The 22,493-nt window shown below is 37.7% G+C and overlaps 1 protein-coding gene across 2 annotated transcripts in view; it reads left to right on the top strand.

Moving 5' to 3' along the window:
• Positions 1 to 22,493, top strand: part of DNAJC13 (DnaJ heat shock protein family (Hsp40) member C13) — a 56,165-nt gene that overhangs the window by 11,968 nt on the left and 21,704 nt on the right. The window contains exons 4-33 of one of the 2 annotated variants that reach the window (XM_056485036.1): positions 473 to 622; positions 965 to 1,006; positions 2,076 to 2,276; positions 3,152 to 3,358; positions 3,444 to 3,539; positions 3,680 to 3,771; positions 4,573 to 4,739; positions 4,838 to 4,917; positions 4,998 to 5,167; positions 5,995 to 6,094; positions 6,344 to 6,451; positions 6,957 to 7,112; positions 7,831 to 7,887; positions 9,127 to 9,248; positions 10,398 to 10,473; positions 11,442 to 11,537; positions 11,673 to 11,816; positions 12,949 to 12,963; positions 13,473 to 13,555; positions 14,714 to 14,867; positions 17,015 to 17,118; positions 17,196 to 17,355; positions 18,283 to 18,345; positions 18,680 to 18,781; positions 18,930 to 19,034; positions 19,446 to 19,648; positions 20,085 to 20,169; positions 20,636 to 20,790; positions 21,712 to 21,757; positions 21,935 to 22,089. In XM_056485036.1, the coding sequence (XP_056341011.1) occupies positions 473 to 622; positions 965 to 1,006; positions 2,076 to 2,276; positions 3,152 to 3,358; positions 3,444 to 3,539; positions 3,680 to 3,771; positions 4,573 to 4,739; positions 4,838 to 4,917; positions 4,998 to 5,167; positions 5,995 to 6,094; positions 6,344 to 6,451; positions 6,957 to 7,112; positions 7,831 to 7,887; positions 9,127 to 9,248; positions 10,398 to 10,473; positions 11,442 to 11,537; positions 11,673 to 11,816; positions 12,949 to 12,963; positions 13,473 to 13,555; positions 14,714 to 14,867; positions 17,015 to 17,118; positions 17,196 to 17,355; positions 18,283 to 18,345; positions 18,680 to 18,781; positions 18,930 to 19,034; positions 19,446 to 19,648; positions 20,085 to 20,169; positions 20,636 to 20,790; positions 21,712 to 21,757; positions 21,935 to 22,089 (3,494 nt within the window). The remainder of the gene's footprint in view (positions 1 to 472; positions 623 to 964; positions 1,007 to 2,075; positions 2,277 to 3,151; positions 3,359 to 3,443; positions 3,540 to 3,679; positions 3,772 to 4,572; positions 4,740 to 4,837; positions 4,918 to 4,997; positions 5,168 to 5,994; positions 6,095 to 6,343; positions 6,452 to 6,956; positions 7,113 to 7,830; positions 7,888 to 9,126; positions 9,249 to 10,397; positions 10,474 to 11,441; positions 11,538 to 11,672; positions 11,817 to 12,948; positions 12,964 to 13,472; positions 13,556 to 14,713; positions 14,868 to 17,014; positions 17,119 to 17,195; positions 17,356 to 18,282; positions 18,346 to 18,679; positions 18,782 to 18,929; positions 19,035 to 19,445; positions 19,649 to 20,084; positions 20,170 to 20,635; positions 20,791 to 21,711; positions 21,758 to 21,934; positions 22,090 to 22,493) is intronic. The other variant, XM_056485037.1, reaches the window with a different exon arrangement.

Raw genomic sequence — 22,493 nt, 5'->3', positions numbered from 1 at the left:
TCATTTTTGAAGTTGATTTTTGACTTACTTTCATTATCCAGAGTGAATAGTGGCTTAAGAAACCATCTAGTCTTACAAGATCTCAGAAAAGCCAGAAGGTGTGGCAGCTGTGTACAAAAACGCACATAATAGAAGGTCTGTGTTGCCTTCACTAACTCTACAAATACCCACTAGGGTTTTGTACTTTTAGGTAATTTCTCTTTATTGGCCAGCAAGTAGTAGTTTCCCTTTGGCTGTGCTGTTCTGAAGGAACCGGGGTAAGTTTGATCACTGCTAAGCTGTGTCTCTGGAGGGAGTTGGGACACTTAGTTACTTTGCACAGTGTCAAATAGGAAGCTCAAGATCATGCTGTCACCTCGCATGCTAGCTGTCATCTTGTTACAGGGTTGTTATTAGTACTAAGGGGTTTTGAGGAGGAGAGATGTAGCTTTAAAATTATTGACGTATAACCTAATTACTTTCAATTGTCTAGTGGCCTTATGGAGATATCTGTAGTATTTCTCCTGTTGGAAAAGGACAAGGAACAGAATTTAACCTCACTTTTCGCAAAGGGAGTGGAAAAAAATCTGAGACACTTAAGTTTTCCACAGAGCACAGAACAGAACTCCTTACAGAGGCACTGGTAAGATTTTTATTTTCTTCAAGCAAGCAGTAAGTATTTGGTTACCATTGCCATTTGTGGTAGCTTATTATGCTTTCTTTCCCTGAATAAAAAGTAGGAAAGCAAGCTTTTTGAGCTTTTATGTTAAAGATCTTGATCTAGTGTCCATTGGAGCAAGTTTACATGATTTGTAAAGAGCGAGTAAAGCTACAAATATTGACTATATTAAACTGCAGTGGAATGGTGAGCCTTCTGAGAGGCTTAATATGAGTCCCATGAAACAAAGTCCGCTTAAGTGTAGACTTTCTGGATAGATGAGTTGTCATATTTGCATTCATTCACTGTTTACTTTTGTCAAAACAGAGATTCAGGACAGACTTCTCGGAAGGAAAAATCACAGGACGGGTGAGTGTCTGGCTTATCTGCATCATGTTTAAGGAAATTTTCTAAAGACTCAAACTTCTACTTTGTTAATGTATTTAATGCTTGTGCTATATGTGCTACCTAAAACAGGTTTTGTGAATTTGGATCTCAAGTCTGAGATGAGAAAATGGAGTTTGTTCAAAAGCAGTGGGAACCTCTTTAGCAGTAGAATATTTGAGCTCTCTTTGATTGGCCTGAGCCTTGTACATGGACTATGAATGTTACTGTTGAAATACAGGGCTATGCTGTGTGGAGTTCTAATCTGGAGAGAAGAAAAACATTGATTCATTAGTCAATGTTTGCTTTACTTTCTAATTAATTATTTTCTGCATAACATCTGGAACATTGGTGCTCCCTAGAAGGATTTCTATAGGTCAGATTACAGACAAGATCAGCATTTACTGAATTGAGGTAATACAGTAATAAGCAATGCAGTCTACAGAGCTGGACTTTATATTTGTCTTTTTGTCACAGAATATAGCACTTCAAGTGCTTAAAGTTACTTTAAGTAATTTGAAATACTGCATAGAATATGCTCTTGAGTCATGAGCATAGTAACACTGCTAGAATATGGGGATCCCCTTTGTCTTATCATGGTTTAGAACAGATCTCTTACTTTTGCAGGTTTAAGTAAGTTAGCATTTGTAATGGAATGTGATTGCAGGAGATAAAAATTTTCACTATAGTAACAAACTTACCTTAACTTTGATTTAATTAGCTGAATAACAGCATTTGGTGTAAGTGCTGTTTCCTCATCTGACCACAGTGTTCAGAAGTCTGTGAGTAGACCACCTTCTGCAACAAGAGAACTTACTTCCTTTAGGAGTGGCTCTTTTGGGATTCTGTTCTTGTTTCAAAATGCATTGTTTAAGCTGTGACCTCCTTGTCAGTTGACAGCTGCAGCTATTTTCCTTTGCTTCATAATATATTTAATATAGCTAACAGCATTAAGGGAAATTATATGGTTTTTTGAACTTACTAGCTAAGTACAGAACTACTGCAGTGTAGTAAAGGAGTGTGCATAGATGTCTAAAAGTAGCTCTCTCATCAGAGGTATAACTGCTATAAGCATCACTGGAGTGATACAAGGAAACCTGTGATTCTGGAAGTGACTCCTGGAGGAATTGATCAAATTGATCCTGCTACAAATAAGGTCCTGTGCTCCTATGACTACAGAAATATTGAAGGCTTTGTTGATATTACTGGCTATCAGGGAGGCTTCTGCATCCTCTATGGAGGATTTAGTAGATTGGTGAGTATTATATCAAAACATCTTGATATGATTCCTAGGATGTTTATAGCTGCATATTTAATTATGAAGTTTCAACATAGTTCGAGAATATGAATGTAATGTGGAATTTCCTCTTGTTTCTCAAATTTACAGAAGTGACAGGTAGTGTGTTGCTAATCTACCTAACTGATGGAGGGATTCAATTCAGAAATAGATTGATCAGTGATGCCATTGCCTCTTGAGACCTGTGATCTGATTACTTGGCAGCTTTACTTGGGAAATATTGCAGTGTAATGTTGGTTCTAGAATCATGACAGGGTTTCTGTGTACTGTACTTCAAGCAGCTGAAAAGGATCTTTACATTATTAACCATAAATTAATTCCTAGGTATAGCTACCTCAGCCTCTACTAATAAAATAGGACTAGTGAGGGTTTCCATGTCTTTTGTACTGCAGCATGTTTTTCTGTGGCATAAAACTAGCAATATATAATTGATCCTCTAGAGCTGCCCTAACCTTGAAGATCACCAGTGGTAGACCCAATTGCTTTCTCTGGGTCCTCACTCCTGCCAGGCTGTCAGGATCTGTTGCCAAGGGTGGGCAGGCAGGTCATGGAGACCATAACTTTAATGGCACACTAATGTGTAGCAGGGTATCCTTTAGGAATAGCTGCTATAGTTTGTTTTGGTTTTTTTTTAAAGGCAAATGTAACATTAATAGTGCATGTCTTGTGTAATAAATACCTGTTTATACCATGCACTTAGCAAAGGCTGGTCCAGCTGCTGTGACCGTTCCCTATTGTTAAGTATATAGAGGAGGATTATTTATAGAACCGTGATTTTCTTTGGCTATGCTGTATTTTTCACTTGTCAATTTTTTTCTTGACAAAATTTGCAGCACCTGTTTGCCTCTGAGCAGAGGGAGGAAATTATCAAGAGTGCAATAGAACATGCTGGCAACTTCATAGGCATATCTCTGCGGATAAGGAAAGAATCCCTAGAATTTGAGCAATACTTGAATCTTCGCTTTGGAAAGTACAGCAATGATGAATCTATAACATCTTTAGCAGAGTTTGTTGTTCAGAAAATAACACCTAGGCACTTGGTAAGGCTGTCAGACTGAACATACTTGGTTCCTATTAAGTACTAAGTATTCCCTTTCCTAGCATGTTTCTCTCCTGTTTTACAAGGAACCTGTGAAAAGAGTACTCGCTCTTACAGAAGCTTGCTTAGTTGAGAGGGATCCAGCTACTTACAACATTGCAACTTTGAAGCCTTTAGGCGAGGTAAGGGGCATTCTTTCTCAGTACTACTTCTTCAAATAAAGGCTCTTAAAGTGGAGAATTGATAGTATATCTAAGCCTTAATTTGCAGTGTAGCTAAATAACACTGCTTCATTAATGTGATCCTCATCCCTTATTTTTAGGTATTTGCAATAGTGTGTGACTGTGAAAACCCCCAGCTTTTTACTATTGAATTCATCAAAGGACAAATTCGGAAATACTCTTCAACAGAAAGGTAACTGGAGCTTCTGTGCATTATGGATTCAAATGGAAGTTGGTACTGTAGTGCTTATAGTTCCTCATCTTCTATAAACGCTGACCCTTGGAGGGGTTAACTTGAGAACTTGCTGTTTTAGCAGCCTGCCACTTACAAATCAAGATTTGTTACAGGAACTAAATGTCTCTGATTTACCTTCATCCCAACTTCGAGCAAATCTCTCCGGAAGTTTCCTGATGAGCATGAAAGGGTGGTGGACAGTTAGATACAGACTGTTTCTCTTAAGAAATATAGTTCTGTGTATGCAGTACTTGGTTAAGTAGTATATCTGAAACATGGGAAGAAAGCACAGTCTTAGTAATATGGTAATGTGAAGGCTGTGAACCCTTTGAGCTCTCTGCTTGAGACAGTCTTAGTTGATTCTATTTAAAATAACCAACAGAACAGTCCCTGAGTGCATTTGCAGTTGTAATACAGTCTAATCCTGCTAAGTGAGGTTTTGCAGAAAGCACAGGGATGAATTGGCTGACAGCATGTGTCACTCATTAACAGATAATCTAGAATTGATCCCATTAGTGAAAGGCTGCAGCTGGCTATACTGGGTGTAAGTCAGTTCTCTCCTTACAGTGAGTAAAGGAGCACTGAAAGTTAGTGGTTTCTTCCAGAGACATAGCTGTTGGCAGTAGTGTTAATAAGAGATTCCAAATATTGCTGCCTTTTGTTATGTGATTATTTTTTCCCCTGTTTTTCTTGTAACTTGGTTCTTTGGCACCACTTCTCTGATATAAATTGTATTTGTGTGTCATTTTCCCAACCCAGAGATTCTCTCTTGGCTAGCTTGTTGGATGGAGTGAGAGCTTCTGGTAATAGAGATGTCTGTGTGAAAATGACCTCCACACACAAAGGCCAGCGTTGGGGATTACTCAGTATGCCTGTAGATGAAGAAGTAGAGAGCCTCCATCTGAAGTTTTTGGCTGCTCCTCCAAGTAAGCTAATGCTTCTTTATGGATTTATAGTGCTCTTTAAAGCACCTAGATATTGAGTCAGGTACTGTACACTTAACTTTTGATATGTCTTTTTTCAGATGGTAACTTTGCAGATGCTGTGTTCAGGTTCAATGCTAACATTTCCTACAGTGGAGTCCTACATGCAGTTACACAAGATGTAAGAATAGAGCCTTTACCCATCCTTTTAAGGATGTTGCTAATGCATAAAGAAATTAATTATTGTTATTTTTTAACCAGGGTCTGTTCTCAGAAAACAAGGAGAAGCTCATTAATAATGCCATAACAGCATTGCTCTCCCAAGAGGGAGATACTGCAGCATCTAATGCAGAGCTGGAAAGCCAATTCCAAGCAGTTAGACGACTAGTGGCTTCAAAAGCAGGCTTCCTTGCCTTTACTCAGCTTCCAAAGTAAGTGCAAAGTCTCTTCAAGCTTGGAAGTACTAGATGAAAATAGCTCTCGAGCTTTTGTTAGTAACTTATGTCTAAAAGTGAGAAATGGAATTAGGACTCCCTTCTGAAAAGGACTGTAAGACTCTGTATATTACTGTTTTCAGTAGTATAAGGCTGCCACCAAGCTTTCATGCAAATTGAGACTCCCAGGTAATCATTTGCAAGTAAAGCTGATTCTTCCTGTGCTAAATACTCTACCTTGAGGCAAATAGGGTTTAATGATTTTCCTAGTGGAAAAATTTTTAACATATACTTTCATCTGTCCTTGAAGTAGGCAGTTCTTCATTCTCAAAGTATGCTGATGTCATTGCTATCTTCAGTTCAATGCAAGATTAAATGATGTTAGGAGGTTATACTTCTGTAGTAAGTACAGACTGCTTGGAGTTTACATCTTAAATAACATAAGGAAGCAGAAAAACTGTGTGTTCTGGAAACGAAAAATTCTTTCTAATGTTTCTGATTAGGAAATATAGAGCAACTATAATATAAAAAATTATGCAAAGAGTAAAAAAAGCACTTTGGGCCTTTATAAACTTTTGTTTCTCTGTAAATAGTATCCTGTCACTACACAGATACATCTTAATTTTGATGAATGTGCTTGGCGTGTTGTTAGCAGTGAAATCAATATTTTCCTACCAAGAATCTCAAATTTATGAAAATGTCAAGTTACTGGCTTGCTAAGTGCAATGGGAGCAGACCTCTCTTGTCTGCTGACTAGATTAGATCCTAATTTTATGATTTAAGTTTCTTCTCTGATCTTAGTGGTTTTGCTTTCCTTTCAAAAGATTTCGAGAACGATTGGGAGTGAAGGTTGTGAAAGCCCTCAAAAGGAACAATGATGGCGTAACCCATGCCTCTATTGACATGCTTTGTGCTCTTATGTGTGTAAGTATTAAATTTCAGGTTCTTTCACTTGGAATATATGAACTTCAGGCTACTGAAAGATGTGGAAATAGGTACTGCCATTCAACTTGCAGTGTGTTCAGGCATGGAATAACTTGTTATACAGTGATTTCTTGCTGAATTTGAAGGAGAATATGCTTTTTGTGGCTAGAAAGAGAGGCTTTTGGATTACAGCTGTTAAGAACTGAGGGTTGAAATGTGGCTGTGTAGTGAATACTTCTTTTTTTATAGCCCATGCATGATGACTATGACTTGAGGCAGGAGCAGCTGAACAAAGCTTCCCTTCTTTCTTCAAAGAAGTTTCTAGAAAATCTATTAGAGAAATTCAATTCCCATGTGGTAAGTCAAATTTTGGAAACAGATTTAAGCTTCTTTAAGTGCCTTTCCTAATTGCAATGAAAATGCTTTTGTCATACTTAGATGTACCTTTGAATGTATTTGCACCTGCAGTTGAAAATACAGCTCTGTCTGGCACTGAAGTTTGTTCTCGTTAAGCTTGGATCTTGACAGGTTAGGACATAGCTGTCAATACTGCAGAATTTGAATGTCCTGCAACAAATGTTTGCATGTTTAATATGAAAACTGGATGTTTCTTTTAAGTAAAAGAATAGCGTAAACTCGGATTTGTGGGATTAAACTAGATAAAAATAGTTTGAGTCTCTGATATGCTTTAGAAAACAATTATTTACTAGAGTAGTGCCATACTCTGAGTTATGGAGTATTCTAAACTCATAGTGTTTGTTTGCAGACCATTTTAATGCTTTGACAGGGAAGAGCACCTTCAGTATCAAGAATACTCTCAAACCACTGTATCTGAATTACATACCTGTCTTCCTAATTTCAGGATCATGGGACAGGTGCCCTAGTAATTAGTTCACTTCTGGACTTCCTGACATTTGCCCTATGTGCTCCATATAGTGAGACTACTGAGGGGCAGCAATTTGACATGTTGTTGGAAATGGTGGCATCTAATGGAAGAACACTATTTAAGCTCTTTCAGGTAAGACTTACTTTTCACTATTATTAGAGGCTTTAGGTAATCAGTGAACACTGAAATTTTTCTTGTTTTCCTGAAAGACAGATTTGTCTTCAGCTGGTTAATGTGCCTGAATCTTTTCCATCTTGGTGAATATTTTAGTGGCTTATTATTTTGCCTTCAGATATCAAATTGAGGTGGTTATTCTATGGTGAATGATATGCCAAATCATTGTAGAATAGGCTGCCTAAGACCCGTTTCCAGAAACACAGTAAAATACCACATGGACTTTAAGACAGATTCAACAGATGCACAGATCTTCCACCGATTGGAAAGTCTTCTGCCTTTCTGTTTCTTTCTCAGGAAATTAGAGTTAAGAGTTAGAAAACAGGAGTTACATCCTCTTCAGTAGTAAACATGTAAGGATTGCAGCATTTTTTACCTAAAATGATAATGCCTTCTTACTGTAAAAATACTATTTTCTTCTGCTTTGTGCTTAGTGTCAGCTTGTGTCAGCCAGTTTCCTCAGCATTATTCCAGCTTCTCTGACAGGTACTGCTGTTCAGTGCCAGGAATTCTGTCAGGGAGTTGCATGAGAGATACTTGTTCAAAGATTTAAGGCTAGCTTTCACAAAATTGGAGGTATAACAGCCATGTGCATTAGTTAAGGAAACTGAATTACAGATTATCTAATCTTCAGTTTTTGCACTTGGATAATTTTTTTGTTATCATTCTGTTCTAGCACCCTTCCATGGCAATTGTGAAAGGAGCAGGTTTGGTGATGAAGGCCATAATAGAGGTGAGATTTTTCTCGATGTTGCCTGGGATAGCATGCAAAATATGTGTTGTCTATTTTGGACGTGCAATTGCTTACAAAGAGAAGCTTGTTATATTAGCTTCTCAAAGGGGGGGAATGGGGAGGGGGAAGTTGGAAGGGTGGAACAGAACACCTGCTTAATTGTGAGTGGTTTAATATAGCAACTTGCTTTATCTTACACTTGGGGGTTTGGAAAGCATGTGAGTTGGGACATTAGGTAGTGTCTTGCATGTCTTCATACTGCAGTCAAGATTTGGCTGTAAATGTTATATGTAGCTCAGCCACATACCTCACAGCCACTAGACTTATGCATGTTAGAGGAGGAGAGGCCATATTTCTTGGGATGCATTGCCAGATGGAATGGGTATGGGATTAGCAAGCAGTAGCAGTCTCAGAGCAGACTAGTGATGTTAGCCTTTGTTCTTGCTTTGGCTTTAAGCTTCCATACCACATAATGTATGGGCCAAGTCCATACTTCTCAAGGGTTGCTCATGATTGTTGCAGAATGACCTTGCTAATGGACTCTTGACACTTCCTGGGTTGAAATTCAGGGCTTAAGTTAGTGCCTCATTGTATCACAATGGCTTATGCATCTGAAATCCATCTAGTTCTTTCTTGGAATGGAAGTGAATGAACACTTGAAATAGAGGTATTCCAAATCTTCAAGTTTCCAGTGATATACCTGATAACGTTAGCTAAAAGTTACTGTGTTGTTTATTAAAATCATATCATTTAGACAGTAAAAGTATTGCAAAAGCTTTTTCTTATTCATTGCAACTAATGTATCTTGTCTGAGTGGCAGTCTTAGTCATATAGCTGCTTAAACTGAATAGCAGCCATTAATCTTAAATGGTTACTGTCAGCAGAAGTCAAGCAACAAGCTATTATGTGTGGCTGCCATTCTTTGTTTAATCCTAATTTATAATTGCAGTGTGAAAATTCTGCTACTGCTTCCTGATGTATGATGGGAGATAGGCATCCTGCCCTCTTCAGTTGCTATCCTTATAGATGTAGCTACTGTCTGGTCCATGGCTTTACTACAGCATTGAGCAGTTGAGAAAGTTGAGAACTTTCACTTAAAACCTATCATACTCTAGCTTCTGGTTTTTGAATATTAGTTGGCATAATTGATGGTCAAGAAGGCCTTGGAACTGTAGACTGAGATAAAAGCAGCTTAACTAAGATTCTTTCTTTAGTAATCATCTTGCCCTGTTTCCAAAGGAAGGAGACAAAGAGATTGCTACCAAAATGCAAGATCTTGCCCTCAGTGAAGGTGCCTTACCTCGTCACTTGCACACTGCTATGTTTACAATAAGCACAGATCAGAGGATGCTTACAAATAGGTATGTCCATCTCACTTGATATATCATATTTAAAAAAATCTAAGTAATGACCTAGTGAACAGTGGGAGGTCAGAGAAGAAAAGTTGCAGCTCTTCAGGAGAATATTTTCTTTAGCAGCTGGTATGTTTTAGTAGAGCAAGCTTCAGACTGCAGCCACCTGATAAACCCTTGATTATTTCTTAATGTGGGCTTGGGTTGGTTACTCGTTAATGGCTCAAGTTTTGATTTTTATTTTTTATAATTCAGGGAAAGAAAAGTCAAGCAGAATGTTTGGAACTTTTGAAGAGTTTCAACTTTTCCTGTACAACTATGTAAAAATGGCTGTGCACATCTCAGACATCTCGCATGCAGCTAGGGTCACCCATCCTATCTGAGAGAGAAGTTTCCTCACAGAAATCATTCCCTGATTCAACAGTCAGTAGGATCTGTGATCTCTGAGTGTATGCTGTGGAGGATGAGTGGTGATTCAGTTATTTCCACCTAAATACAAGATTATAGAAGCTTTAGCTGTGAATTCCTGAAGTGCTTAGAGTTGCTAAGGAATTTAGGGACAGGTGGAGCTTATTGCCACTGTGTGTCATCCAGGAGAGAGCTGGTATGAAACCATCTGTCATGCTAGTTCTGTTTGGTGCTACTACTTGCAATGTGCTTGTAGCAATGCTTCAGTTCAGTGCAGTAGAATCCTAGTGACAAATGTTGGCAGAAAGCATCAGTTGGCATCAGAAAGGCAGGCTCCCAGAAAGGCTTTTCTAGCCAATAACTGGTATTAAGAACTTGAAGTAGAGCATGTAGCAGTTCTTGATAGCTTCTAGCCTCTTAACTTTAGCTGTAACTTAATGTTGGCTGAATAAACATACACTTGGTTATTAGATATTTCTGCTCTATTACTCAAGTGTTCTTTGAGGTCTAGATCAAAAAGCATGTGCTGCTACTGTTCCACTAACTTCACTGGAACTTCCTAAAGGCAACACTTTAAAGCATGCAGAGCATATCCTTGAACAATGTAATGCTTTGTGCTCTTACTCACTCAAGAGCACGAAACTCTTGCTCATCTTCATTTCATCAGCATGGTAAGAGTCACAGTTTAGTTTTTAAAAAATCTGTTTAAAGTGCTAACTTGCAGTTTGTTAATTTCAATGGCTTTTTCAGGCAGTTAAGTAGACATTTGGTTGGCCTCTGGACAGCTGAGAACAAAACTGCTATGAATTTGTTGAAACGTATTTTGGTAAGTAAAAACAGAATATGGAATAGTGAAAGAATAAAATATGAAAGCTTGCAGTATCAAAGTTGAGACAGTATATAGTAAGCATGTTCTCCCTTCAAGGGGAAGGTCTTGCCTGGGAGATCAGCAGTCTAAAAACTTTGTTACTTCCCTGGCACTTTTTAAAATACTTTATGACACAAAACTTAAAAATAAGGTGTCTTCTTCTTCTTGATTAAAAGGACAAAAAGGTGGGAGACGTAAGCATGTCTCTAATGCTTTCTTGTGCCAGTAAGAAATTAAGGTATTAAGAGTTCTTTCATGCCTTGTCTGTCCAACTTTGCTTATAACTTGGTTAAATTTATGTTTTGTTAGTTTATATACTGATTGTTCATATGTTCTTTCACGCTTACAGCCTCCTGAATGCTTCTTGCTTAAGTTACTTCAGTGAAGTTAGTTCAATGAGTAGTACTGTAAGAAATTATTCTATCTGGGAAATTACCAGCTATTAATTTCAAAATAGCAGTTCCTTCATTTTTGGCAGAGCAAACTGTCCTGATCTTGGTCACTATCTTATGGAAAGCTTAGTCAAAAAAGACTATCTCATCTCTAATATCACATGTAACATTTAGTCCATATCAGAGGATATGGATGGATTCTAGTGTTACTCATCCCTCTCAGTATTGCCTTGAGATCTGCTTTTGTCTTCCTGCATTCTTTAGGCACATTAAGTGCTGCTTTAAAAAATGGGATATAGCCAAGAGTTGTGCTGCAATAATATGTTTCTGTTGAGCAATTCTGTTGAGGATGGTGGCATTTTGCTAATCACAGCAAAAAAAAAAAAAAATGCTGTAGCTTTACATAGTTACTTTAGAGTAGAATATAAGTTCTGTTTTGAAATCTCTGATTTAAAAAAATTATGTCAGTACCTAATGTGATGGTTTCTGTTCATTACCCACATGTATGCTTACACTGGTTTTAAATGTTTTTAGCCACCAGGTTTGCTGGCATACCTTGACAGTGCTGATCCTGTTCCTGAAAAAGATGCTGATAGAATGCATGTTAGAGATAACTTAAAAATTGCAACTGTAAGTAACTGTAGTTGTCTTACCTATTCCATTATATAGATGTATAGATGTACAGTCTTACTGACTTTTCTAATACTTGACTGCTGCATTGACTGGCACCAAACACAGCTGTAAGTAATTGGTTTTATTCTGCAGGATCAGTATGGCAAGTTTAATAAAGTGCCAGAGTGGCAGAGACTGGCTGGAAAAGCTGCAAAGGAGGTTGAAAAATTTGCCAAAGAGAAAGTGGATCTAGTCTTGATGCACTGGAGAGATCGAATGGGCATAGCTCAGAAGGAGGTAAAAGTATTTGAAACTCTTTGTTAGAGTAACTTGACTAAGTCACAGTTGAATGGCAGAACACATGCTCAAATAGTAAAGAAGTGTTGTGAGAGTTCTCTCTACTTCTTTCTAGTCTTGGGTTAGAAGCTAGTTCCAGGGAGAATGTAAAGCAGGCAAATTAATTCCTTCAGCATATGTATTAAGCTTTAGCCAACCTTATCAAACTGCAGTGCAGCCTATATGTGTTTCTTTTAAGATAATTACACAGGATAAAATTCCTTGAAATGTGACAAAACCAGTTTTTGAAGTATATTTAAAAGAAACAGTATATTCTGTACAAATTTAGGTACTTTACACAAGTAATATTTTTGTTATGGAATCTGCTTGAAGAATCATAGAATAGCCTGGGTTGGAAGGGACCTTAAACATCATCTAGGACAGCTACACCACCTTAGGATTCACTTGAATATAGGTATCTCAGTGCTTAAAGGGCACAAGACCGAGTATAAGGTCATGATTGAGACTGAAGTCATAAATAACTGTTTTGATCCAATATTATAAGAGGTGAGCTTAAGCAGTGCTTGAATTTTTGCTGTTGGTCTCCTTTTAGTCTTATTGCCATGTTCTAAATGACAAACTTTCAATTATGAGGTGTTTCCCTTAACTTTCTTCAGTATGTTGACTAAACTTGTTTTCACGCATTCTGGAAGTGAAACAATCTGTTTTATATGCAAGGAAGGATGAAAAGCAAAATGCAGAATATTGAAAATGCCTGTCTTTTTACTTGTGCTGATGTAGCAATATGCTTTAGTTTAGGAAAATCTGGCTCAAGTTTGATGTAGAATGTGGTGCACTAGTTTGACAGTAATATTTCTGAAATAATGGTGAATTAGGTGCAAAACAGGAGAAATGAAGAAATGTGAAAACTAGTGGAAAGTCAAATTGCACTTTAAACAACTTGTCCAGATACAGAGTTTAAAGAGTCATTTTTCTATGTGGAGTTCTCAGCTGTATCATTTCACAGTAAATGTGTGCAAGGGTAGCTTGGAAGAGGTAGTAGCAAGTTTGGTGTTACCATTTTAAATTACTTCAGTGATTCTGGAGTGTTAAATGTATTTTTCTTTTTCTTCCAATTTTTCTTCATAATCAGGACAGAAACAATATGGTGAGTCTGTATATCTCTTGTCACTTGTGTGGACTCTGTTGCTCAGACTTCTGCTTGCATGTGATACCTCATGTAGATGATAACACTGATTTCATGCTTTATCAAAATAGGGAATCTTTCAGTGACTAAGTCAGGTTTGGTTTCATTTTGTGACTTCCTCTAGTTTTTCATTTTAAGAGGAAAACATTCTTCATGTGGGTTTTCACTTCCGTCAGCTTTGGAGCTGATGAATGCCTATGGTGGTGGGAATTAAGCTTTATCAGTGGTAACTTGCTTCTAAACAAATGATTTGTCAAACAGCTGAAAGTTTCTCTGGCATGATTTAACTTGGTGCAAATAACACTTGTGAAAGTCTGTTGCTGGTACTCACTAGAAAAGAAGACATTATTTAAGAGGCTTAACTTAGTATGGTTTTCGAAGGAATGTAAAAAATCCATACTTTTATTTTAAAGGGGGAAAATGGGAGGTATCTGCCTCTGCTAACTTGTGAAAATTCGGTTCTTTTGCAGAACATTATTCAAAAACCAGTGATTTTAAGGAAACGGCGCCAAAGAATAAAAATAGAAGCAAACTGGGATCTCTTCTATTACAGGTGAAAATACTAAGCTAATATGGTGGTCTCAGATACAAGTTTCTATCTGGTTGGATATTTTTATTAATATCTTCTGAGTTTCCGGGACTTCCAGTTTTTGCCTGCCTTGAAACAGTGCAAGTGTTTTGCAACAGCTACTTACTAAAAACCCCCTAAGCTACACTTAAGGATTTCATTTGTGTTTAAGAAAGGGAGGAATTTAGAAAGTTTCTGGACTATTCTCAAACTACATAATCCAAAAGGAAAAGTAAATAACTCTAGAAGAGCTAAACTGCAGGTGCAAATCTGCATGGTATTGGAGACCAAGTGAAGTAGCACTGGAAAGCATCGTAGTTTGATGGTACATCAAGATGTTGTAACTTGAATTGGAACAAACGTAGCTTAAAGCAGGCAAGAGAAAGCACATGGATACTGGATTTCAAATAGTGCCACACGTTCTAAATGCAGCCTGCTTATCTGTGACTTCTTGCAGCTGTTTACAAGAGAGGGGCTTTCATCTGAAAAAGATTAAACACTTTGGCTAGGGCCCTTGTGTTAAGTATACTGATAAAGCTTGGCTTGGCTAACAAACTGTGTAAGCAAACTTGGGGAAATTCTATAAACGTAACTGCCTGATGTTTCTAAATGTCAAATACAATTTCATGAAAGGAAGGTTTGTGTGCTCCTAAACCTTTGGTACTAAAGTCCATTCTCAATCTTTGGCTCCGAAGGCTGTGTTGGTAACTGCTGCTGAAGAGTGTGCACTGACTGTTTTGTGACACTTAAGACATCAACTTCTGATTTACTGCATGAGCTACTTTCTTATGTTGTTGTTGTTGGTTTAAAACACAGCTGGTATGTGCATGTCAGCTGCTCTGAATTGTTTACCTGTAGCCCTTATTGGCTTACAGTGAATCACTCGCATGTCTCCTGGTCATCAGCTACATGCAGATGGCAAACTCAGCCCAAAGGAGTGACAGAGTCTACCTGGCCTCAATGGCTATAAAAACAGTATACAAGTGAACAACTGTAATTACTGTAACAAGCTGGAGACCACTGTTCTTTGCCTTCTGATTAAGGTCTATTAATGTTAAAAATCTCCCCTAGCTTGCCAGCTGAATCTTCTCTGCTTTTCAGATAATGTTTTGGGGGGTTTAAACTATGTAACTTCTTTCTTAGATTTGTTCAGGATCATGCTAGATCAAACTTGATATGGAACTTCAAAACACGGGAAGAGCTGAGAGATACTCTTGAGTCTGAGATGAGAGCATTTAATATCGACAGAGAACTTGGTAGTGCTAATGTTATCTCATGGAACCACCAGGAGTTTGAGGTAAATAGGACAAACTGCATCTGTAAAGTATATCTACTTGAAATGACACTTCTGTTCCTTATTCCACACACACGTGAATCTTCTGTTGGTAATCCCTGACTACCAGCTAGAATTTTTTGGGGGTTATGGAATCAACTGCTAAGGCTTTAATCAGTGAACAGGTACTACTGTCCAGTGTCACTGTGCAAAGCATAAGCCTCTTTAACCTAACAAATGATGCTGTAAAGATGAAACATTTATCAGAACCCATGGTGTATTCTTGCATTAAGACAACAGTTGGTCCTTACACTGTTGTCCAGACAAGTCATACTTGTTTTTCAGAGTGTCCTATCAGAATTGTTTTGGCTAGTTTCAGAAGACACTTCTTCCTGATAACAAGTTTGTTTTTGTTTCCTTCATGTTTCAGTAATCCTGTGTCTGTTAAATACTGGGTTGCCAAATCACGAATAGGTTATGGGGCTAAAACATACTGCATTGTAAATTACAGATGAATGTCACTGTCATCCTTGTCTAGGAACAGCAGTACCTAAAGTAAAAATCAAACTTGGATGCTTTTGCAAAGCAATCAGTATGGTCTTGATTGGCTTTCTCAAAACATCTTGCAAGATGTTTTCAAGTCATGTGCCAATAAACACTTCCTGTACTGTTCTCTTATATTTTGTGGTTCCACACAACAATGTGGTTTTAATTAATGTGTAATGCTTAAACAAAGTAAGGCCACCCTTGAATTCAACTGCAGGATATTCCTTAAATATTCCCATTGCTATCCTTGTTAGGATATGGCTTTCTAGTGACATTTGAGCTGAGAATTACTTGTGAAATGAGAACAAACTTGGTTTGGAGAATTTCTCAGCTGACTACTGTCAAAATCAGGAAGAACTGCAGGACATCAGGCTAATGCTTTGAGAGAACAATTTTTATGTATGCAGTTTATCCCTGTCGCACAGCTATAGGTTGCTTCTTACATTGATGCAATAAATAACCAAGACTGGGTTTAGATTGGTATTTCTTGCACTGGCATTTGTATTTCAAAGTTTCCTTCAGGTATAGGTCAGGCACGGGACTTCTGGGTGTCACAGTGTCTGCTATCCCAACTTTTTAGCACTGCAGAGTGGGACAGAATCAGAAGTACACTCTTGAAACTTAGTAATACAGACTTCCCCCATGTGCTGTACCCTCCTGTGTGGCTTTATGCTGCTGGAATGTATCAGTAGCATTCTTGCAGCTACAACCCTGGATACTTTGGGACTGGATTGAACAGCTGGTGTCTCACAGATTTGTTTTTAAATAGGAACAAGTATGTTATTGGACTATGCTTTAAGTGTTTGAACTAGATAGTGGTGACAAAGGCTTTTCTTTCAACTGTGGAACCTATCACTTTGGCAAGGAGGATGCTGGCTTGAGACTCCTCTAAAAGCCTACCAGTTAGTGGATATCTTTGTATGATACACTGAGATCAAATCTGTAGTTAAATTTGTGGCTTCTTGACAGTAATCTGCAAACTGTAGATAAGAAAAACCACTGTAGAGTGGCTTTTGTTGTATGTTAGAGGTATCACTAATTTAAGAGCTTGCCAAATGCTTTTTACCACTGAACACTGAGACATTTGTTAAATTTAATGTAGTTGCTCTGAGGTTAATGATGCCTTTTATTGTGCAGTTTTACTTCAGCTTCTTGTTATGTGAACTGATGCCTCTAGGCTTTTATTATCCAGCACAATAGCAAGTATAACTAGTAATTAGGTCATGCTTGTGTTTCATACTTGCAGTAACATTAAGTGAAGTACCTTGTAGTGGAATAACTACTTATTAAAACTTGAGTCACTGAATGCATCATGTGTTATCGAAGTTTAGTTAATAAAACTGGCTGGTATTAGAAATAAGTTAGTTAAAGGCTGGAAATAGAGATTTCAGTAAGATGAGAAGCTTTATTTATTCAGGGGGGGCAGCAATAACCAGTGTCTTTTGTCTCGTAGATGTGTGTTTCTTTAACAGAAAACTTGCAGATTTCAGTTTTCCTACAACTTAAGAGAGTTTGCTAACCTTGTTGAGTTTTTAGATGCAATTGAACCCATTACTGTTATGCAAGCAAAAACTTACTGAAGGAGAAACAATATATATTGTTAAGTAAGGTGTTCTGTGTTACAGGTGAAATATGAGTGCCTTTCTGAGGAAATAAAAATAGGGGATTATTATCTAAGATTGCTGCTGGAAGAAGATGAAACTGAAGCGAGTGGAGCAATCAAAAGATCGTGAGACATTATTAAAACCTTATCTCATTCCTAAGGTCACGTGTGTTTTCTTTACTAAAATCTCATTTCTTTTTTAGATACGAATTCTTCAATGAACTCTACCATCGCTTCTTGCTTACCCCAAAAGTGAATATGAAATGCTTGTGTCTGCAAGCATTGGCCATTGTTTATGGAAGGTGTCATGAAGAAATAGGACCATTTTCTGATACTAAGTACATTGTTGGAATGTTAGAAAGGGTAATTATTTTAAATTATTTGATATAGTAGTTAACATACTGCTAGTCCAACATATGTTCAGATCCTTCAAGTTACTGTGAAATCCAAGTTTTGGGTTTACAGAATGTGAATATTTTTTCAATACTGTCAACAGCTGTTCTTAGTATCTCCCTTTGTTTCAGTTTCATTAAAGTTTAACTAAAAACATGTTGATCATAGAGGTATTTCAAACTAGTCTCTTTGAAACCAACAAAATGCAGATATAGCTTCAGCTTGCTTTTGAAAAATGCAGAAGCTTTATGAGAGGAAAAATCTTGTTCCATATCGCATTATTTCAAATTACTGACTTTAAGTTGTAGCCCTATACCTAATGAAAGCTTTAGATGAGCACATGTGATGGATTAGATTTGTAGTAGTAGCTGCTTTGCCTATTAAGTGTCTGTTAAGTTATGTCTGACAAGTGATTCAGCTTGGAAAAACAAATTTCCATGCAATCTGAAGGAGAAGTTCTTTCCTTGCATCAGCATGGTTTTTGGCTGATGAAACTGAACCAGTGTAGTCCCTTTTTATTCTGCCTTGAGCCTTGATAATCTGACCAGGGATGTAATATCAAAGACCCTCTCTGCTGGCTAAAAGCGTTCTCTTCTCTTCTTCTCTTTTGCTTGTTTTAACTGGTTCACTGCAAATCCAAACATGGTTCTTCTAGAACAGTAGACTTAGCAGAATATTGGGTTTGATCCAGGGCAGCAGCAGTGCTGGAGGGCAACAAGGTCTTTGCTCCTCAGTGGCAGACAACTACCTTTATTAGCTGTGCATGAAACTGAATCAGCAGCTTTTCTGGACATGAAAAAACAATATGGGGCTTTGCAGCTGCAGCTGTATTGACTTTTGAAGGGAACTTCTAGTATTTGCTATGGAATACTAACTTGTTCTTTTCTTCTGCAACAGTGCACTGACAGGCTTGAGCGGGACAGATTAATCCTGTTCCTCAACAAGCTGATCCTCAATAAGGTAAGGTGGACATGTACATTAACAGCGGTCTTTTGACTGTATAAAATAGTCTGAACTAGTGTTTCAGGGTTAACTTGAACAAAAATTCAAGTTTTAGGAAGAAGTTTTAGAACAGTGTTTCATACAACTTTCTGTAGTGTGATAGCTGTTACTTACTGGTGAGAAAGCTGAAGGAAACGTGGAGGTATTGTTGTGATTGTACCATTCTAGTCACTTTAGAGAATGATTAGACTTTTTTGTGGTCGCTTCTTACTTGAATAAAACTGTTCAATGCTTAATTGCAGCAATGCTTACCTAGAAAATGCTTTTGGTAAATCAGTTCATTTGTTAACAGAGAAATGTGAAGGACCTTATGGATTCAAATGGTGTCAGAATCCTCGTAGATCTTCTTACTCTGGCACATCTTCACACGAGCAGAGCTACAGTCCCTTTGCAGGTATGGGGCCTTTGTTTCTTACTGCTCATATGTTATTCTGTGAAAAGGACAATTTTTTTAAAAAATTATTGTACTTTTCACATTTCCTGTAGAAATGTGATATTTGCACTGTGAAGCTAAAGCTATTCTTGTAAACATCAACTTTTAGAGCAACGTGATTGAGGCAGCACCTGATGCGAAGAGGGAGAGCGAGAAAGAATGGTACTTTGGCAATGCTGACAAAGAAAGGAGTGGTCCTTACAGCTTTCAAGAGGTACCTGTCAGCTTCAGACTCACAACTTGACAGATTATTTATGTCCTGGTGACTGGGTGTGTGGTGACAGGGTGTGTTTCAAACAGTGAGAGGGACCATAAATAATGCTAAAGAATGTTCTCCAAGTAACTTTAAATAAGGATTAGAGCTAGATAAGAGACTTAGTTTAGTGCCAAGAACTACAGCCTTTTTGGTAAGATTGCCTATCACTTCATGCCTCAGTTAGTTGCAGCATAATCTGACACCTTCTACTTTGTGGTTCTATGACAGAGCTATAAACACATTGAAATTTCATGCAGCTGTAATAGTCTGCCATACAGCAGTTAAAAACTTGTCATGAGTGTGAGTATTTAGAAGTAAAGGTGGCTCTGAGTGCTGAATAAAGTAAATTAATCTCTAATCTTGCAATAGATGCAGGAACTATGGAACAATGGAAAGCTGACTTCAAAAACTCGTTGCTGGGCTCAGGGTATGGATGGTTGGCGACCCTTACAGGTCATCCCTCAGCTGAAGTGGTGCTTGCTCGCCAGTGGCCAGCCTGTTTTGAATGAGACTGACCTTGCCACCCTTGTCCTCAACATGCTCATCACCATGTGTGGATATTTTCCCAGCAGGTAAACAGAGATTTTCAGCAGAAAGGGTTAACTTTATCTGGCAGATGCATGAATTCATAAATTTTGTCTTAAAGCTTTTCTTAGAAAGTAGTACATTAAGGAACTCTATTAAAGAGCCTTTTACATAGTAGTAATTAATTCTGTGGGCAAATAGAGAGTTTGTAAATGAGACAATACTAGTATTGTCTAAGGGACTTGAAAAAGGAGTGCACAAGCTATGTGCATTTCTAATGTTATAGACAGGCTGTTGTTTAACTTAAACAAAACAGCTTTAATGCAGGACACTAAACCACACTTAGCAAGTCAAACAACAGACTTTGAAGTTAACAAAAAAAGACAAACAATTTAGCTTCAATAGTCTGTTATGCTTAATAAAATTGTTAGTTCTTGAAAGAGAAAAGGCACGTGTGCTTACTGCTGTTCTTGATTTTTTTAGGGATCAAGATAATGCTATTATAAGACCTCTGCCTAGAGTGAAAAGGCTGTTGACAGATAGTACTTGCCTTCCTCATATCACTCAGGTAAATAACTCTTCAAAAATGTGCCTAAATGAGTAAAAGTTTAATTTACTCTACTGTCTTCCCCATGTGAATACTTTAGGTGGAGCAGACACATCAAAGAACAATTATAACATCATGATCTCTGACCAAGCAGTTGTTCACTTCACAGGGTGTTGTTGCAAATTCCATGTTTTTCAGCCAATAGCTCATAAAGAAATATCTCCATCCTTGGAGTCACCTGGACATGGGCTTTATCAACCAGGTCTCAAAGACTGCTTTTAGCAGAGGGGTTTGACAAGAAGATCTCCAGAGATCCCTTTCAACTTTAATTACTCTTTGGTTGACACTTGCTCTTTTTAAGCTGAAGTATTCTTTAACTGTATTTCCTGTAAGTTTCTGGGTTGTCCCAATAATTAGCTAAAACATCAATTTTGGCTAGGCAACTTGCATACTTGCAGCTAATATAAATGCATGTGTTTGATTTCAGCTACTACTGACTTTTGATCCTATCCTTGTGGAAAAAGTTGCTGTATTGCTCTCTCATGTCATGCAAGACAACCCTCAGTTACCTCGCTTTTACCTGAGTGGAGTATTCTTCTTCATCATGATGTACACAGGTTCCAATGTCCTTCCTATTGCAAGGTGAGGAAAAAGAAAAAGTACCTCTTGACCTGTCATCCTCAGGACTACTGCTCTACATCTCTACATGCTCTGGGAAGTATGGCTTGCTAGAACCGACATGAAATTCTACTTCTAGAAGAATTGCCTCCATGTGATCTAGTCAGTCACTAAAAAGTGAATTGCTTATGATCCTTCCAGAAAGGGAATGAGAATATGTCTGATGATACAGTTCTGACAGTACAACTGGGCATATCTTGTTGTAGAATAAACCATTACAAGCACTAAAAAGCAGTAACATAGGCTACATATATGCTGATGTAGCTTTTGGTAGTAGGCAGCTATTGAAAGGGTTTAAAAAAATCTAATAGCCTCTTTCAGTATTGAAGCCTAAAACAAGTTAAATCAGTCTGTACTGCCTGATAATGCATTGCACATGCAGATGGCTATTGCAGTTCATTTCAGTACTTTTCTTCTGAATGCATTAGTTCATAAAAAGCTGTCCTACAATTCCAGTTAAGTCTCTTGTACAGTGAAATGCATTGGGAAATGATTGCATGCTTCCATGATGACTCTGGTGTAATAGAACTATCAGCAGTGAGTCTAAAACAATTTTGTTTTGTCCCTGCAGTGATGATCTAACAGCATAGAGGCTCTCTGTGTCTCTATCAGCATCTTTTTGTGTGTGTGTAGAAAACCAGCTTGATTTAACAAGACTTTCAAACTGAAGTGGTGAACATATGACATTTTTAACATGGGAGTGCTTAGCTTGATGGAGTTCCCCAGGATTTAATGAACATAGTACAGAAATTCATACAACTGTTGCAGTTACTCTTTTATCTCAAAGTAAATGTGTAATACCTGCCAGCTGGAATATGTTGGTCTGCTTACCATTCAAAGGGAACCTAAGTATAAAAAAAAAAATAACTACTGTTTCTCTTCTAGGTTTTTGAAATACACACATACAAAACAAGCTTTCAAGTCTGAAGAAGTGAGTAGATTTCAAGAGTAACTACCTCTATTTCCAAATAATTTGCAGACTACCTGTAGCTGTTTTAAGTAGAATATAAGAACTATAAGGGAAAAGGGGGAGAATTTTTAGGTCTCAAATTAGTTAGCAAGACAGAATTCAATTACCTTTGAGATGACCATGTAATCTCTTCTGTAGACAAAAAGCCAAGATATAGTTCAAAGAAGTATACTTGGACACATTCTTCCTGAAGCAATGGTGTGTTATTTGGAAAACTATGAACCAGAAAAATTTTCTGAAATATTTCTTGGAGAGTTTGACACTCCGGAAGCAATTTGGAGCAGTGAAATGAGGTAACTGGTTTCTGTCAGAGGGACAAATAAATCTGAACTACAGGTTATGTTGAAGAGGTATTTGACATTCTTAAAGCAAGCTGAAAATACCTGGATTCTATGACTTTCTCTTGTTTGCCTTCTGCAAGGGCAGTCTTGCACTGGACTCTGCTTTAACAAAAAACAGCCAGAGCAAGGGAGAGCAGAATTGGCAGTGGGAAGGGCAGTATTTCCCTGAACATCTTGCATAAGTTACTTTTGTGAATGGAGACTTGATTATGTATGTGAAGTGCTTTATACTTACTCATTAATATGTACTTTTTTGCTACCAGCACTTATCTCTGTGATATACCTCTAATATTTCAATACATGTTAGGGTCTTCCAGAAAGTAAAGAGGTGTTGAGGAAAGCAAAATACCACTTTT

The sequence above is a fragment of the Oenanthe melanoleuca genome, chromosome 2 (genome assembly GCF_029582105.1).
Source record: "Oenanthe melanoleuca isolate GR-GAL-2019-014 chromosome 2, OMel1.0, whole genome shotgun sequence".
NCBI classification, from domain to species: Eukaryota; Metazoa; Chordata; class Aves; order Passeriformes; family Muscicapidae; genus Oenanthe; species Oenanthe melanoleuca.
The sequence above is the reverse complement of the archived record's forward strand: the minus strand, read 5'-3'. Positions and strand labels throughout refer to the sequence as shown.